The following is a 16,142-nucleotide window of genomic DNA, read 5'->3' as shown; positions in this document are numbered from 1 at the left end:
AGGGCGGAGCTTGCAGGAACGGGGCAGAGACAGTGCAAGAACTCACGGGGAAGGGGTAAAATTAGTCCCTGTGTCATTCTCTAATCCTTAGTCTAAGTGCATAGATTCTCACATGGACCATACTGTTCCCATTCTGATCCATATTGTCTCTTCACCCATCCTGGAACAAACAAAAACCAACTGCAGATGTGTACAAGATGCAGGCAGAATTTATTGTGACAAATATAAATTTATAAAAACCTTTTTCCCAAACAAGGGACCCGACACGGTCCGTGTTTCGGACAAACCTTCGTCAGGGGTCCAATATGCAAAAAGGTTTGAAAAATATGCCACAAAAAATATGGAATAAAAAAATCATAAACCAAAAAGGTCCAATGCGCCAAGAATCGCCAACTCCTGTAAAGCGTCTCACAAAGTTGGTTTTTGTTTGTTCCTGGTTGGTTTTTTCTGCAGATAAGGTTGGACCTCTCCTTCCTTTTTTGTTGCTCTCTTCACCCATCCTACCACACTGAACAAAAGAAATTTTGCATTAGTCAGAACCTAAGAGCTGCGTTTGCTTCTCTCTGATTCCGTAAAACAGAAGGCTATTTTGAATGTACAGTGCCAAAGGACCCCAGGAGAACTTTTCGTTTTTTCCTGAGAACCCACTGCCTAGGAAAAGTGTCAGAACCCCCTACTTGTCGTGTTTGTCTGTTGAGTAGATTGTAAGCTCTTCTGAACAGGCACCAGGTCTTGAATGTTCCAATGTGTACAGCGTTGTGTGCACCTAGCAGTGCTGTAGAAGTGATGATTAGTAGCGAGTGGCGTATGCAAAATGTTAACTTATGGGCATTTCCTTGTCTTTCTAGAGCATGTTTGTTCAATTTTGGCCTCCCTCCTGCGCAACCTGAAGGGTCAGCAGAGGACGCGGCTCTTGAATAAGTTTACAGAGAATGACAGCGAGAAGGTTAGTCTGTCTGCCGTTCATAACAGCAATGAGGGAAAATAAGTAAGAACTGTATCCCCGCGATATCTTGAAACACCCAAATAACTGGAGGTCCTTGAGGGCAGGTTTGAAGACCCCTGGAAACAAACATTTCACCTCATATTCAGATTTCCCTTTTGGTTTGGTTTTTGTAAATAGCACAGATCAGGGGAATGCACCAGGAGGTACAGTACTCCCCGAGATTCACGGGGATTCCGTTCCAGGAAGCTCGAAAAACCGTGAATACGTTTTTTTCACGGGGGAGCCTTAAGAGGGCAGTGGGAGAGGGCAGCCGGAGCGCCGTGAGTTTAGGAAATCACTCGCGGTACGCTCCGACCACCTCTTCCTGCACCAAGTCATGCCTTATCCAATCAGGAGCTGCGTGTCAAAGCAGCTCCTAATTGGATAAGGCCCGACTTAGTGCAGGAAGAGGCGGTCGGAGCGTACCGCGAGTGATTTCCTGCACTCGTGGCGCTCCCGCTGCCCCTCTCCTTGTCGGCAGTTCACGGTCAGAAAATACCGCGAATGACTGGGACCGCGAACCACCGGGGAAACACTGTATTTGTGTTTAGTCATTTGTCCGCCTGTTTCAGTTATCAAAATAAGCGCATCTGATGCGTTCACTGTCAAAAGATGGTGAAGGCTCTCTAATTTATTCCGTCATGAAGAGGTTGGCATTTTCTGTGAGTGCTGCTTCAGTGTGCTGTTCCTGTCGAACTGTCTGTCTGAGCACAGTATGCCTTTTCTGTGAATTTGAGCTGCCTTTTTCTTTTCTCTCTCAATGCCCTGTGTCTGGATTTCTCTCCCTTACAGGTTGATAGGCTGATGGAGCTGCATTTTAAATACCTGGATGCGATGCAGGTGGCCGACAAGAAGATCGAAGGAGAGAAACATGTATGCATCGTTTCCCATCTGTTCTAGCACTTGACTGTGTACCACTGCATTTCTTTGGGGGTTAGGGTTAAAAAAACAACACATTTTTTCCCTTAGTTACCCTTTTTAAGAACCTGATGGTCTGTGTCTCCCTTCCTGCTTTTACAAGCGCTCTGCTGACAGTGTCAGGTGGCATGCCGGCCTGGACCCACACACAGTGCTCTAGGAGATCAAGGAGAGCAGATGCTCCTGCTGAAAATGATTAAGCAGCCCATTACGAATGTCATTCCGTCCTCCCCTTCTCCCTCCAAAGGGACAGTGCTTGCTTTATTAACAAAAGTAACCTTCCAAAACTTAATGAAGAGATTTTCCACGTTGCTCTGAAAGGATCCATTACAGTAACTGAAAACAGGGTTTCAAGCTCTCTCAAATCGGAGGTCTTGAATCATTTCTCTAAATCAGGGATGTCAAAGTCCCTCCTCAAAGGCCGCAATCCAGTCGGGTTTTCAGGATTTCCCCAACGAATATGCATGAGATCTATTTGCATGTACTGCTTCCATTGTATGCTAATAGATCTCATGCATATGCATTGGGGACTGGATTGCGGCCCTCGAGGAGGGACTTTGACACCCCTGCTCTAAATGACAACTGAGAGTGGAGAAGTATTTGCGATAGATACCATATGATACATGCTAGTTCCATAAAAGAAGTCTGATAGTGGAGTCTTGCTAACGAATCAGCCTTTACAGTGACATCAGTCAGGCAGCAGTTCCGAGTCCAAATTTTGTTTTGCTTGGAATTCCTGAAAAGAGCTTCCCAGCGAGAGAGAGGAGGGCATGGGAATTGGTGTTAGGGGAGTGGAGTGCTGCTAAAACTGAGGGAAGTTCAAGTTCAAGCTTATTTAGATTTGATAAATCGCTTATCTATAATTTACTAAGCGAGTTACAATAAAATAAACATACAATTCAACGTACTGCTTAAAATGGGTTAGATCAGTGGTTCCCAAACCCTGTCCTGGGGGACCCCCAGCCAGTCGGGTTTTCAAGATATCCCTAATGAATATGCATGAGAGAGATTTGCATATAATGGAAATGACAAGTATGCAAATCTCTCTCATGCATATTCATTGAAAACCCGACTGGCTGGGGGTCCCCCAGGACAGGGTTTGGGAACCACTGGGTTAGATGGACAAACATATAGGCAAACTTGAATACATAAGGAAAAAAGGGAGAAAGTTACAAAGTTAATGTTTTTTTTAAAAAAAAAAGAAAAGAAAGAGCCATGAATGGAAGGAACATGAGGAAAGGTAAAAAATGTTGTTGTTATTATAAAAAAAAATTTTTATTTTTTATTTTATTTTTTTAATATAAATGGTGTTTGCTGCGCTGTGTATATGTCATTTAAAGATTAAAAGCGTCTCTAAAAAGAAAGGTTTTCAGGTTGGTTTTAAATCGATTAAGGTCCTTTTCTTCTCTTATATGTTGTGGCAGAGTATTCCAGGTCTGAGGGGCCATCACCGAATATATGTCATGACGTCTAGTACCAATAACTTTTAAAGAAGGAACCGCCAACAGCCTTTTAGCTGTGGAACGGAGAGAGCGTGACGTATTATATGGAATAAGCATTCGGTTTATAAATTGTGGTTCGTTAGTGGACAGTGTGGCTCTCCTGCTGAGAAAGGAAGTGAACTGCAGGGGGAGAATGAGATGGATGAGGGTAGGGTGGGGGTGGGAGAGAAGAGTATAACTGAGGCCAAAGTAAAGGGGAGAGAAGAAAGGAGGGAGAGAAGAAGAGAGGAAACATGGGGATTGAACAAATGCATACATACACAGTATATTATATTTTTGTAATGTTTTATTTATAACACAGAGAAATATACAAAATAATACAGAACAATTGTAAACTGGTTTGCATCACTAGTAAATTGAGATTGGGATATAAAAGAAGCGAATGAAATACCAGCCCGGGTTACTACCTATTTGGTGTATCCAGATTCTCCATGCTAACAGGGTTATAGGGATTTTTTTTAAAATAACCAAATAAAGTTCAATTTACAGACCTAGACGTATTTACCAGGAAAGACTGTGTAGGCTTTTGTGACTTGCTGGCTTATTTGTCATCGTTTTGATCTTGGATGTGTTTTCCAAACTGTGAGAGAAGTGTTGTTTATGTTTGACAGGTAATCAATATTTGCGTCCAAGTTCTCATTGGTGATGACTGTAAAACTCATGGATTTTTCCAGTCTTTTCTTCTTTGTGCTGTACTCATAGACCACACATTGTGCCAATGTAGTTCACTGGAAACATATTCTGTGTATAGACAGTAGCAGGTTTATTTAATTGTATTCACTGTTTGTTAGCAAAATGTTTCTAAGCCTTAAACCAATATAGGGCCAGATGCACTAGGGTTACCTTTGTGGCTGATCCGTGGCCGAGTTTTCCCGGGCGATCGATTCATCAAGCCTCCTCATGCAAATTAATGCAATCGGAAGCACCCTCCCCACAACGACTGCACGGATCGCTGCAGAGCGATCCTGACGCATGGGCAGACCATCTTCTTTACCTGAGTGGAGGAAGTATTACTTTGATTGCAGGGCGGGCAAAGAGCAGGACAGTCGGCAAGGATGTGAGCAGTCGCTTGCTTTTGGATCGGCCAGCCCAATCGGTGTTCCTTCTTCAGTTTAGTGAATTGCTGCCTTTCTATTTTGCATGCGCGGATCGGATTGGGAGGAAGGTTAGTGAATCGGGTTGGGGTTGCAAAGTGGTCCCAAACTGGTCGGGAATCTAGCCCATAGTTTCTTGGCCTTGTTTCTGTAGAAGGTGATGTAAAATCCCGCCTTGCAAATTTCTAACTTTGGGCCTGTCTGCATTGTAGCAAACTAACCAAACAGAATTCTTTGGATAAAAAAAATGTGTCACCACAAAACTGAAAAGTATCAGAGTATGTGATAAAGAGCTTCAGATAATAACTCCTCAGTATAGGGAGAGAAAGAGAGAACTTAAGTGGCCAACCTAGGGCTAGATTCACGAATCTGCCTGATCGGGCCCATTCTGGCCAGGTCCGATGAATTCACGAAGCCCCAATATGCAGAAGGGGGCGATCGGAGGAACGCGCCCATCTGCCTTCCTGGATCGCTCGATAGTGATCCCCGCGCATGCGCTGGATCTCAGGGCCGGCATAGATTTTTTTTTTAAGGCGATCGTTTTAATTGAACCCATGGTTTTAACCCGCTTAAGCCCATAGGTTAAAACCATGGGTTTGCAGTGCGGGGAAAGGAGGCAGGCACGTTCGAGGCTGCAGAATAGGAGCTGACAGGGCAGAGAGCAGGGTGGCAGAAGGCAGGGCAGCCGGAAAGGGCTTCAGCGACTGGTCCTCAGAAGTTGCTTTTTTTTTTGATCGGCCAGCCCAGTCGGTGTTGCAGGGTTTTGTTTGGTGAATTGCGTCCCTGCCTACTTTGCATGTCATTGCCCTCATTTGCATGCACGGATCGGAGGATGGTCGGAAGAGAGGTAAGTGAATCGGACCAGGGTCACTAAGGGGTCGCAAACCGATCGGTGCACGATCGGTTTGCTTTGTGAATCTAGCCCCAAGAGCCTATTTGAACACTTGATATTGGCACCAATATCTTTCAACGGTGAAACCGTGGCCCCATTGGGTTTTCAAGATAAGCATTGGCTTACGTTTTTCAGTAAAGCGCTGTGTTATGTCATCTCATTTGATGAAAACCTTTGAATTCTTTGCAAGCAGTTGATGTTGTTTATTAAAAAGCTCTAAATTCAGAAATAGGGAGTTTTTTTTTAAGACGATCGATGAAAGGTATTGGCCCTAATATCATCATGAGTTCAAATAGGCTTTTGTTGGGCTGCTGAGGTCTCTCTTTTTTCCCCTAAATTGAGGAGATATTATTTGAAGCTTTTTATCACATACGCTGGTATTTTCCTATCTGCGTTGTCCCTTGTGCCCCAAAATAAACACATGCAAATGATTTTAGCGTAGATATTTAATGACAGAAGTAAGCTCTTTGGAGAAGGGACCTTGTCTTGAATGTTCTAATGTACAGCGTTGCATATGTCCAGCAAATGGTAAATAGTCAAAGTGGACAGGCGCCCCTTATATTTTCTATGAGGATCTCGAGCAACTAGAATGATTAGGGTGAGGAGGTAGAAACTCGTTTTTTTAATGCACTTCTGGAGAAAGCAGCTAGACTAGTCCAAATCAGCAGGAAGAATGCTTTCTAATACTTTTTTCCTTTAAACACTCAAAAGAATCTTACCCAGAGAATGGTGCACAGAAATTTTGTCCAAGAAAGAGCTCTCAGCAGGTACCTGGCACTATAATGACCTGCAAATTGAATGCTAATTGTGTCCCAGTACACTTCCTGCAGATTTCATCCTTTCAGGATAGAGAGACACTTCGGTCTTTAAGCACTAGTGCTAGTTAACTAGAAGATAATTTCATCTCTCTCTCTCTTTTTTTTTTTGTCTTGTATTCTTGGCGTTCTGAGGTTTTTCCTGTGGTGTACTTAATTCATTTCAACATTTCAAAAGCTATTTGTATTTGATTTATAACTGGGGGTTTACTAAAAATGAATGGTACTCTCATTTTATTTTTTAATGTCTCTCAGTATGAGTAAGTATTTCCTTTAGATATTGCTCTACTTTCAAAGACTTCAAATGCTGTGTTCTTTTGAAATGTATGAGAGGAAGAGAAGAAAGTGGACTTATCTTGCAGATGAGAAATAAAATGCATAATAACATAGTAGATAATGGCAGATAAAGACCCGAATGGTCCATCCAGTCTGCCCAACCTTATCCTCTCTTTAAATGACTGATTTAATTAAAATTTTCCTTCTTGGCTCTTTCGGGGCCAGAACCCAAAGCTCTGTCTGGTACTTTGCTTAGGTATCTGCTAAAGTCTCCGTCAAAGCTCACTCCAGCCCGTCTTCAACCAAATGGCCAAATTCTGGCCTTAGTTCTTCATGGTGAATTTACTAAAGTTGATTGTATCAGGCCCGTAAAAAATGGACTACTGCAAATGTTTAAGCATCACAGGTGAATCTTTAACCTTGTGGCGCCAATCAGTTCTTGCCTACATCATTAGAATTTCATATCTATTGATTCAGTATGCAATGTTATTGAAGTCTGCTCTTACATTTGAAGACATATGTACTGAAATTGCATGATTGTGGAGAGTGATAAGTGTCAGCAGCAATCAGCATTTTCAGTTGGCAGAACTAATGTCAGATAATTTCCCATAAGCCTTTGCTGACATTAGTTCTCAATAAGGTCTTTCTCAAGTAGGGTCCTGCCGATAGTGAGGGCGATATGTCCAAACGTATTTATGTGATGAAGACTTCAGTGTTTGCCTCATTCGCACAGAACTCTCACTATTTTTACTTTGCTGCTGTATTGCTCATTGTGTAGAAATCCAGTGATTTCCTCGCACATTCGCCTTTTACCTCTCCTCGCAGCGCGCAGAGCTAAATTGCCTGCAGAAAGAAGCCCATTTGATGTCTTAAGTTGGCAGTCCCTATCCTGGATTATAGGGCTGACTTGCAAAGAGGATTTCTCCTTGCTGAGCAATGCAGATGAACACTACACCGGCTCTAATGAGGAAATATTACTCTGTCTGTACAGGCCCACCTGTCAGACAGCAGCACAATAAATCACGCAAGGTGTTAGCATCCAGCAGCTTATGAGGTGCAGACATGCGTGAAAGGGGTAGGAAACACCCCCCCCTCCCCCATACACTGGATAAGATCCCTAATCATACAGGCTTTAGCTGGTTTCGGACAGTATGCCAGAGAGCATGTACAGGTGCACTTGAAGGTACATTTGGCCCTTACACACACACACACTCTTTCTATCTTCCTTCACTTAAAGGAAGACTAGTGCCCCAGGAATTCTTAGCTATGTGATCAAAACTCAATTTTAGCACCAAGGAGCCAGCATAGATGAAAGCATGTCCTTCCCTTTAATGTAGCAGTGTAAAAAAGATCCTATAGAACAGGTCTCCTACCCCCTCCGCAAAAATGAAAAACCATTTCTGAATTCCATTTGATTTTGAAGTATGGCTGTGTAGGCTGTAAACCCAAAGAAACAGATTATATCTTGCTTGGCACAGTCTCTTTGCTTTTTTATAGCTTTGTATTTCTGGGATATGCATGTTTGATAAAAGGTAAAGCTATCTTGCATTGTGATATATGTGTGTGTGTTAATTCGAAAATGCAAAGCATTGTTTGGAAGGAATGGAGAACTGAGCTGTCTTAATTACAGAGGTGGTTTTCGTAGAGCAGAATTGAGACGCAGTCGCAGATCACTGTGCATTTAGTGAAGAGGGGTGATGCTTGCTTTTCAGCCCGATTGGGAATAGCGGTTTTGTTGACACAGGCTTTAAATTTCCAATCCAGCTTCCTCCCACAGCACCAGCAAGCAAACGTAAACTGGGCGCTTTGTCTCGTTGTGCTTCACTGGTATTTAATGAGATTTCAGGAAGTTAGTAATTTTGTAGGCCACTTGGGACAATTCTGTAACAGGGTACCTAGAATTTAGGCGCACAGGTGTCAAAGTCGGTCCTCGAGGGCCAGAATCCAGTCGGGTTTTCAGGATTTCCCCAATGAATCTGCATGAGATCTATTTGCATGCACTGCTTTCAATGCATATTCATTGGGGAAATCCAGAAAACCCGACTGGATTCCGGCCCTCGAGAAGGGACTTTGACACCCCTGATTTAGGGGGTTCAAAGGATGCATAGTAGAAGCCTATTCTGTATAGGAAAGTAAACCCCAGATTTCTTGTATAGAATACTCTGGTAGCCTGATTCTGATACTGCGGTTAGATTAATTTTTGGTCTAAAAAGATATGAAAGTGTTGCATTAGCTTATAGCAGGGGTAGGCAATTCCGGTCCTCGAGAGCCGGAGCCAGGTCAGGTTTTCAGGATAGCCACAATAAATATGCATGAGATAGATTTGCATCTCAAGGAGGCAGTGCATGCAAATCCATCTCGTATATATTCATTGTGGATATCCTGAAAACCTGACCTGGCTCCGGCTCTCGAGGACCGGAATTGCCTACCCCTGGCTTAGAGGAAATCTTCATTGGTTATCGGTTGAGAGGTGAATTAAGTTTAAATCAGCTTGCATAGTTCATCGTCTATTACAGACTGACTCTTCAGATCATCTGATTTTGCTTTTTTTCTCATTTGCATTATTCTTCCACCAGATTATGCGGTAACTTTATTACTGCATTTTCCACAGACATCTCAGGTCCTCTTTTGCTTACGCTGCCATTACAATGTGGAATAATCTACCTGTTCACATTAGGATAGATATCAATTACTTAAGGATTAGTAAAAATTTGAGAAAACTTTTTTATGTGACTTGTTGTAATATTTTCATAGTATGATGATATTTTAATTGATTGCTTTTATATTCTTCCATAGATTTTACGGTTTCTTTGAATGCAAATTGTGTTGAACCTTTTTGGTACAGTGCGATTAATAAGTTGTGGATTAGATTAGATTCTGTATGTGATTGGCGTCCTATTCAGGATCGTGTCTAAACTCCCAGACATTTTGCATTTTGCAGGCCTACATTTAAGGTGTCTATCTCGCATACCGACGCTTAAACCCGCCCAAGGCCACTTCCGGGTGAAACCATGCCCCACCTTGGTCATGCTGAAGTGTGGGTACCCTTCCCCATAGACGTGCTACAGAGGCCTACAGTGTAGGCATCCTGCCTAGGACACTTTAAAAAACAAAACTGTGTGTCCCAATTGGCTGCCAGGTGGCTGTAGGATTCTATCTGCAATTGGGATGCGCATTTAGAGAATCAGGCCCTTAACGTTTAGGCCAGGGGTAGGGAACTCCAGTCCTCGAGAGCCATATTCCGGTCGGGTTTTCAGGATTTCCCCAATGAATATGCATTGAAAGCAGTGCATGCAAATAGATCTCATGCATATTCATTGGGGAAATCCTGAACACCCGGCTGGAATACGGCTCTCAAGGACCGGAGTTCCCTACCCCTGGTTTAGGCGCTCTTACTTAGCCATTGAAAGGGCATAACTATGAGCCTTGCCTATGTCCCGTCTAAGCTTCCTTTGTAGATACAGGCTATGTAAGTTAAGCAGGTTTTCCCAGTATTGCATTTAGGTGGTATGTAAGCGCTAATTCCAGTGACACTGAAATGGCTGATCAGTGAAGAAATATGCTTATGTACCCAGTCACTATGACGATCCAACTTCTTCCTATCTCCAGTATATCACATACTATTCTGTCTAACTTCGTTTACTGTTGTATTACGTAAACATCATAGAAACATAGAAGATGACGGCCGATAAGGGCCATAGCCCATCAGATCTGCCCATTCTACTGACCCACCCCCAAGTCTACTATCCTAGGGATCCCACTCCCGGTGATAGGTTCCCTTGGCTTAACCCTCTAAGGGATCCCACATGGGCATCCCATTTGCTCTTAAATTCTTGCACGCTGTTTACCTCGATCACCTGCACCAGAAGCTCTTTCCAAGGATCAACCACTCTCTCGGTGAAGAAATATTTCCTGGTGTCGCCATGAAATTTCCCGCCCCTGAGTTTGAGCGGATGCCCTCTTATGGCTGAGGGTCCTTTGAGAAAGAGAATCTCTTCTTCCATCTTAAACGTCTCGATCATGTCTCCTCTCTCCCTACGTTCCTCGAGTGAGTACAGCTGCAAATTTTTCAGCCTTTCCTCGTACAATAGATCCTTGAGCCCCGAGACCATGTAACTCCTGAATTTTAAGTTGTCTTGAACCTAGATAGGCCTAGAGTGACCAAGAGATTGTAGATATGATTAGAATATGAAATTGTGCCTATGTTTATCCATGTACGATGCAAAGGGGCAAGGGCATCGAAGAGTCAGGGGTACTGCGGAAAATTGCTTGCTGTATTACAGAATGCCACAGATGTCTACTTAACTTGCCCAGCAGGATTTACACATGGTTTCCGTTGTGAGTCCTTGCGCCCACAGTTGGACTCAGAATTCAGCAACCAACAGTATTCTAAAAGGAGCGCTCATCCGGGAGTATCCTTTACAAAATAGCACTGGGTGCCATTACTGAATCCAGTGTAAATGTTAGTGCTTAATTTACTGAATTGCCTCATACATTCTCCGATATAATAACTGTAAACGTGAACATCCATATTGAAAATACTGCACCAGAATCGAGGGGAGTGTGGTTGTGTGATTGATCTGTGTATATTAATGCTCTTTTCTAGGACATGGTGCGTCGTGGTGAGATAATCGATGACGACATAGAGGACGAGTTCTACCTCCGCCGCCTAGACGCAGGACTCTTTGTGCTCCAGCTTATCTGCTATATCATGGCAGAAATTAGCAATGCCAGCATTACCCAGGTAACAAGATACACAGCTGTGGCCACCGGGGAAGTCGATTGAGTCTGTGAGGTCAGGGAGGAGAATTTATATTGGGGAAACACCTTCACTATGAAAATTATTGAACAGTTGCAGACATTTATGAGGTTATTCTAAACAGTTGAGCCATTATTTATTTAAAAATTTATATACCGCCTATACTCTAAGCCAGGGCTGCCCAAGTCCGGTCCTCGAGATCTACTGGCAGGCCAGGTTTTCAGGATATCCACAATGAATATGCATGAGAGAGATTTGCCTGCACTGCCTTCTTGGTATGCAAATCTCTCTCGTGCATGTTCATAGTGATTATCCTGAAAACCTGGCCTGCCAGTAGATCTCGAGGACCGGACTTGGGCAGCCCTTCTCTAAGCGGTTTCCATTAAAATAACATTCATAGTTGCATTTCAAAGCCTAACGGATTTCAACTTGCTCTCAACATACAGTCTTCATTACATAAATAATTATCAAACTGCTCAGAAGGTAGTGGTATTGTAGAATTCATGTATGTCTTAGGTTGTAATTGGCATCTACAATCAACTTGGTTTTTAACAGTTTTTTGAAGTTAAAACAGAGCATAATCTCGGGTGTCCTGACAACTTATTCCAAAGGGACACCCCTGCAATGGAAAACATTGTAGATTTTGTAACCCCGTACTTCCCTCCCTCTTCCATTCTGCCTATTAGTTTCATGCCTCCTTCTGATGTCAAGTGAAAAATTGATCCGCTTGTACCGGTTCTACTCCACTTGGGATTTTGTAGACTTTAGTCATATCTCCCCTCAGCCATCTCTTTTCCAAGCTGAAGAGCCCTAACCTTTTTAGTCTTTACTCATACGAGAGGAGTTCCATCCCCTTTACCATCTTGGTTGCTCTTCTTTGAACCTTTTCTAGCGCCTCTATATCTTTCTTGAGAAAGGAGACCAGAATTGAGCGCAATACTCCAGATGAGGTCGCACCATGGAACGATACAGGAGCATCATAACATTCTTAGAATTGTTAACCATCCCTTTTTAATAATTCCTAGCATCCTGTTTGTTTTTTTGGCCACCACTACAAATTGATTGGAAGGTTTCATCGTATTGTCTACAATGACGCCCAGATCCTTTTCTTGGGCACTAACCCCCAAGGTGGACCCTAGCATCTGGTAACTTTGATTCAGGTTATTCCAATGTGCATCACTTTGCATTTGATTCATGTAACTGTGATTCAGGTTTGCATTTGATTCAGGTAACTGTGATTCAGTTCCTACATAGGGGTAGGATGCTACTGTAGAAACAACCCCAATTAATCATAATTAAAAGCAATGAAAGACATATAGTGTAGCCTTATGATCTTTACAGCATCTTTCATCCTTACAGAACCCCAGTACGCTTGGTAGCATGGTATGCAACCAGTGCGGATAGATTAAATAGCTCAGCACTACGCTTCTACAATTTATGAAAATGAGTGAAGGATAGGAGAGACAATTAACAAAATTTTGGCTCCATTTTTGGGTGCTTGAAAAGTGAATTGCTTCATATTTGAGAATGAGCCAGGTCTTGTTATGTTTTTGGTATGCATGGATGATTTTTTGGTAATAAAGCATGTATTCATACACAGCAGAAAGGGTTGTAAAGTGAGGGAGTGATGTTACAATTTGAGCCTGTTATTAAGGAGATCCTGTCTCCTCTAATGAAAAAAACCTCACTGGCTACCAATTCCCCACCGTACTACATTCAAAATTCTAGTTCTAATATTTAAAACAAAATCTGCTCCTTCTCCTGCCTTTATTGATAGACTGATTATACCATATTCTACTCCAAGATCACTACGCTTCACCAGTCAATGCCTCTTAACGGTTCCCTCTTTGCGTACCATTGTCTACGATACCACTCATAAATCCATCTTCTCTGTTGTTTCTCCTACTCTATGGAATGCTCTGCCCATTCACCTCAGACAGCAAGATTCTTTTCCAAAATTTAAATCAGAATGAAAAACATTTTTATTTAAAGACGTTTGCAGTTGTTAGGACTCAGCAGATTTTGATTTGCAGTATTTTTTGCCCCTCCTTCTGACGTTACAGGGAAATACTTTTAAAACGAATAGGAGGAAATATTTTTTCACTCGGAGAATAGTTAAGCTCTGGAACGCGTGGCAAGAGCGGATAGCGTAGCTGGTTTTAAGAAACATTTGGACAAGTTCCTGGAGAAAAAATCCATAGTCTGTGATGGGAGAAAGATATGGGGGAAGCCACTACTTGCCCTGAATCGGTAGCATGGAATATTGCTACTCCTTGGGTTTTGGCTAGGTACAAGTGAATTGGACTGGCCACTGTGAGGATGGGCTACTGGGCTTAAGGAACCATTGGTCTGACTCAGTATGGCTGTTCTTATGCTCTTATGTGTGCCAAGTATAGGACAATCAAGCCATTGTGACATCACTGATGGGGTTGGCTCTGAGGCATTATGACATCACAATCTCAGCTCTCAGTGGGGTTCCGGAATCTTGCTAGTCTTTGAGGTGCTGGAATGTTGCTGCTCTTTGGGTTTTGGCCACCATAAGAACGGGCTACTGGGCTTGATGGACCATTGGTCTGACCCAGTAAGTTTATTCTTATGTTAGAACATAAGAAGTTGCCTCCGCTGAGGCAGACCAGAGGTCCATCTCGCCCAGCGGTCCGCTCCCGCGGCGGCCCATCAGGCCTACTGCCTGAACAGTGGTCTCTGACAAATTTTATAAATTTCCTCTAATCCTATCCCTCTAACCTCACCTCTACTCCTATCTGTACCCCTCTATCCCTTTGTCCTCCAGGTACCTGTCCAGACCCTCTTTGAAGCCCTGTAGCGTGCTCCTGCTTATCACTTCTTCTGGTAGCGCGTTCCATGTATCCACCACCACTTCCTGGCGTTTGTTCTAAACCTTTCCCCTTTCAATTTCTCCGAGTGCCCCCTTGTACTTGTGGTTCCCCTTAGTTTGAAAAATCTGTCCCTGTCTATTTTTTCTATGCCCTTCATGATCTTGAAGGTTTTATTTATTTATTTATTTATTTAGATTTTTATCCTGTCCTCCCAGTAGCTCAGAACGGTCTACAAGTGAACATACACAATAGAGAGAAATTTGACATATAAGAAGTACAACAGGCTTAAATGTTTGGACTATAAGAATGTGATGTAATTTAAATAAAGGGAGAATAAGCAAATTAAGAGTAGACTTTAAATATAAGTAGTTTAGTTTAAGAACAGTTCTATGAGTTTAGATACAGTTTGTCAGTGTAAGGACTAAGAGAGGATTATATTGAAATTTAGGGAGAAGATAGGCAGGGGAGAGAGGAGAGAGGGGTTTAAGGGGGGGAGAAGACAGAGGGAGATCTTTAGTTGAAGAGGAGGGTCTTTATCAGTTTGCGGAATGTTAATAATGAGTTTTGTTGTCTGAGTTGAGGGGGGAGTTGGTTCCAGAGGTGTGGAATGAAGTGGCTGTAGGACCATTTGCGGGCAGTTTCTGTGAGGAGGGACCTTCCGGGGGGGGGGGGGGGGTGCATAGGCATATCTCCGATTTTGAGCGGAGGGTGCGAGTGGGGGTGTAGACGGGAAGCTTGGATTTTATGTAGGAGGTTTCTATCATGTCTCCTTTTTCTGTCTCTGTAAAAAGTCTTTCTATGTATATCATGTCTACTTGTACTGTTAAATTATTTTTAAACATTTTCTTGTACACCGCCTAGATTTTGTTTAGATAAGCGGTCTGTCAAAACCGAATAAACTTGAAACTGCTTTTGGCAAACAAAGCACCTGGGTCTTGTGAGTTGCTCATTCACAAAACTTTCAGATGACTTTTCAGGCAATCAGTAATGCATTGCAGGCCCAACAAGATGATATTGGGTGGTGATGGCAGCCTAAGGATTGAACCACTTTCTCTTTCTTTTCTCTTCTCCACCTTTCCTAGATTCGCCAGAGAGTGCATCAGATTCTAAATATGAGGGGCAGCTCCCTAAAAATTGTTCGCCACATCCTAAAGGGTTTGTATTATTTATTTATTCCATTTTCTCTACTGTTCTCCCAGGGAAGCTCATAACAGTTTACATGGATTTATTCAGGTATTTAGACATTTTTCTCTGTCTGTCCCGGTGGGCTCACAATCTATCTAATATACCTGGGGCAATGGGGGGATTAAGTGACTTGCCCAGGGTCACAAGGTGCAGTGTGGGTTTGAACCCATAACCTCAGGGTGCTAAGGCTATAGCTCCACACTCCCCTGCACCACACTCTCAGACATAGTATGGTAGAAGAAGGACACGATACTATACAAAAGGGTCCAGAGAAGAGTGACTAAAAATGGTTAAGGGGCTGGAGGAGTTGCCGTACAGCAAGAGATTAGAGAAACTGGGCCTCTTCTCCCTTGAAAAGAGGAGACTGAGAGGAAACATTCAAGGTACTGAAGGGAATAGACTTAGTAGATAAAGACAAGTTGTTCACCCTCTCCAAGGTAGGGAGAACGAGAGGGCACTCTCTAAAATTGAAAGGGGATAGATTCTGTACGAACGTAAGGAAGTGGTAGGAAACTGGAACGCTCTTCCGGAGGCTGTTGTAGGGGAAAACACCTTCCAGGGACTCAAGACAAAGTTAGACAAGTTCCTGCTGAACTGGAACGTACGCAGGTGGGACTAGTCTCAGTTAGGGCGCTGGTCTTTGACCTAGGGGCCACCGCGAGAGGGGACCTCTGGGCACGACGGACCACTGGTCTGACCCAGCAGCGGCAGTTCTTATGTTCATATGGCAAAATATAGCAGGGCAAATACCGTATTACAATTCATGGCTAACATATACCCCCCTTGAACAAAATCGCAGAAGCGCAGGCTGGTGCGCTGAATGCTCCGCGCTGCTCCCGACGCTCCTAAGAACTCTGAGTGTCGGGAGCAGCGGGGCAT

General features: G+C 43.1%; 1 protein-coding gene across 2 annotated transcripts in view; it reads left to right on the top strand.

Moving 5' to 3' along the window:
• CTNNBL1 (catenin beta like 1) overlaps positions 1–16,142 on the top strand; it is a 234,562-nt gene that overhangs the window by 207,748 nt on the left and 10,672 nt on the right. For both annotated transcript variants that reach the window (XM_033963856.1, XM_033963855.1), the window contains exons 12-15: positions 849–946; positions 1,778–1,858; positions 11,089–11,226; positions 15,161–15,233. In XM_033963856.1, coding sequence (XP_033819747.1) covers positions 849–946; positions 1,778–1,858; positions 11,089–11,226; positions 15,161–15,233 — 390 coding nt within the window. The remainder of the gene's footprint in view (positions 1–848; positions 947–1,777; positions 1,859–11,088; positions 11,227–15,160; positions 15,234–16,142) is intronic.

The sequence above is a fragment of the Geotrypetes seraphini genome, chromosome 11, assembly GCF_902459505.1.
Source record: "Geotrypetes seraphini chromosome 11, aGeoSer1.1, whole genome shotgun sequence".
NCBI lineage: Eukaryota > Metazoa > Chordata > Amphibia > Gymnophiona > Dermophiidae > Geotrypetes > Geotrypetes seraphini.
This window is presented reverse-complemented; position numbering and strand designations above follow the sequence as displayed.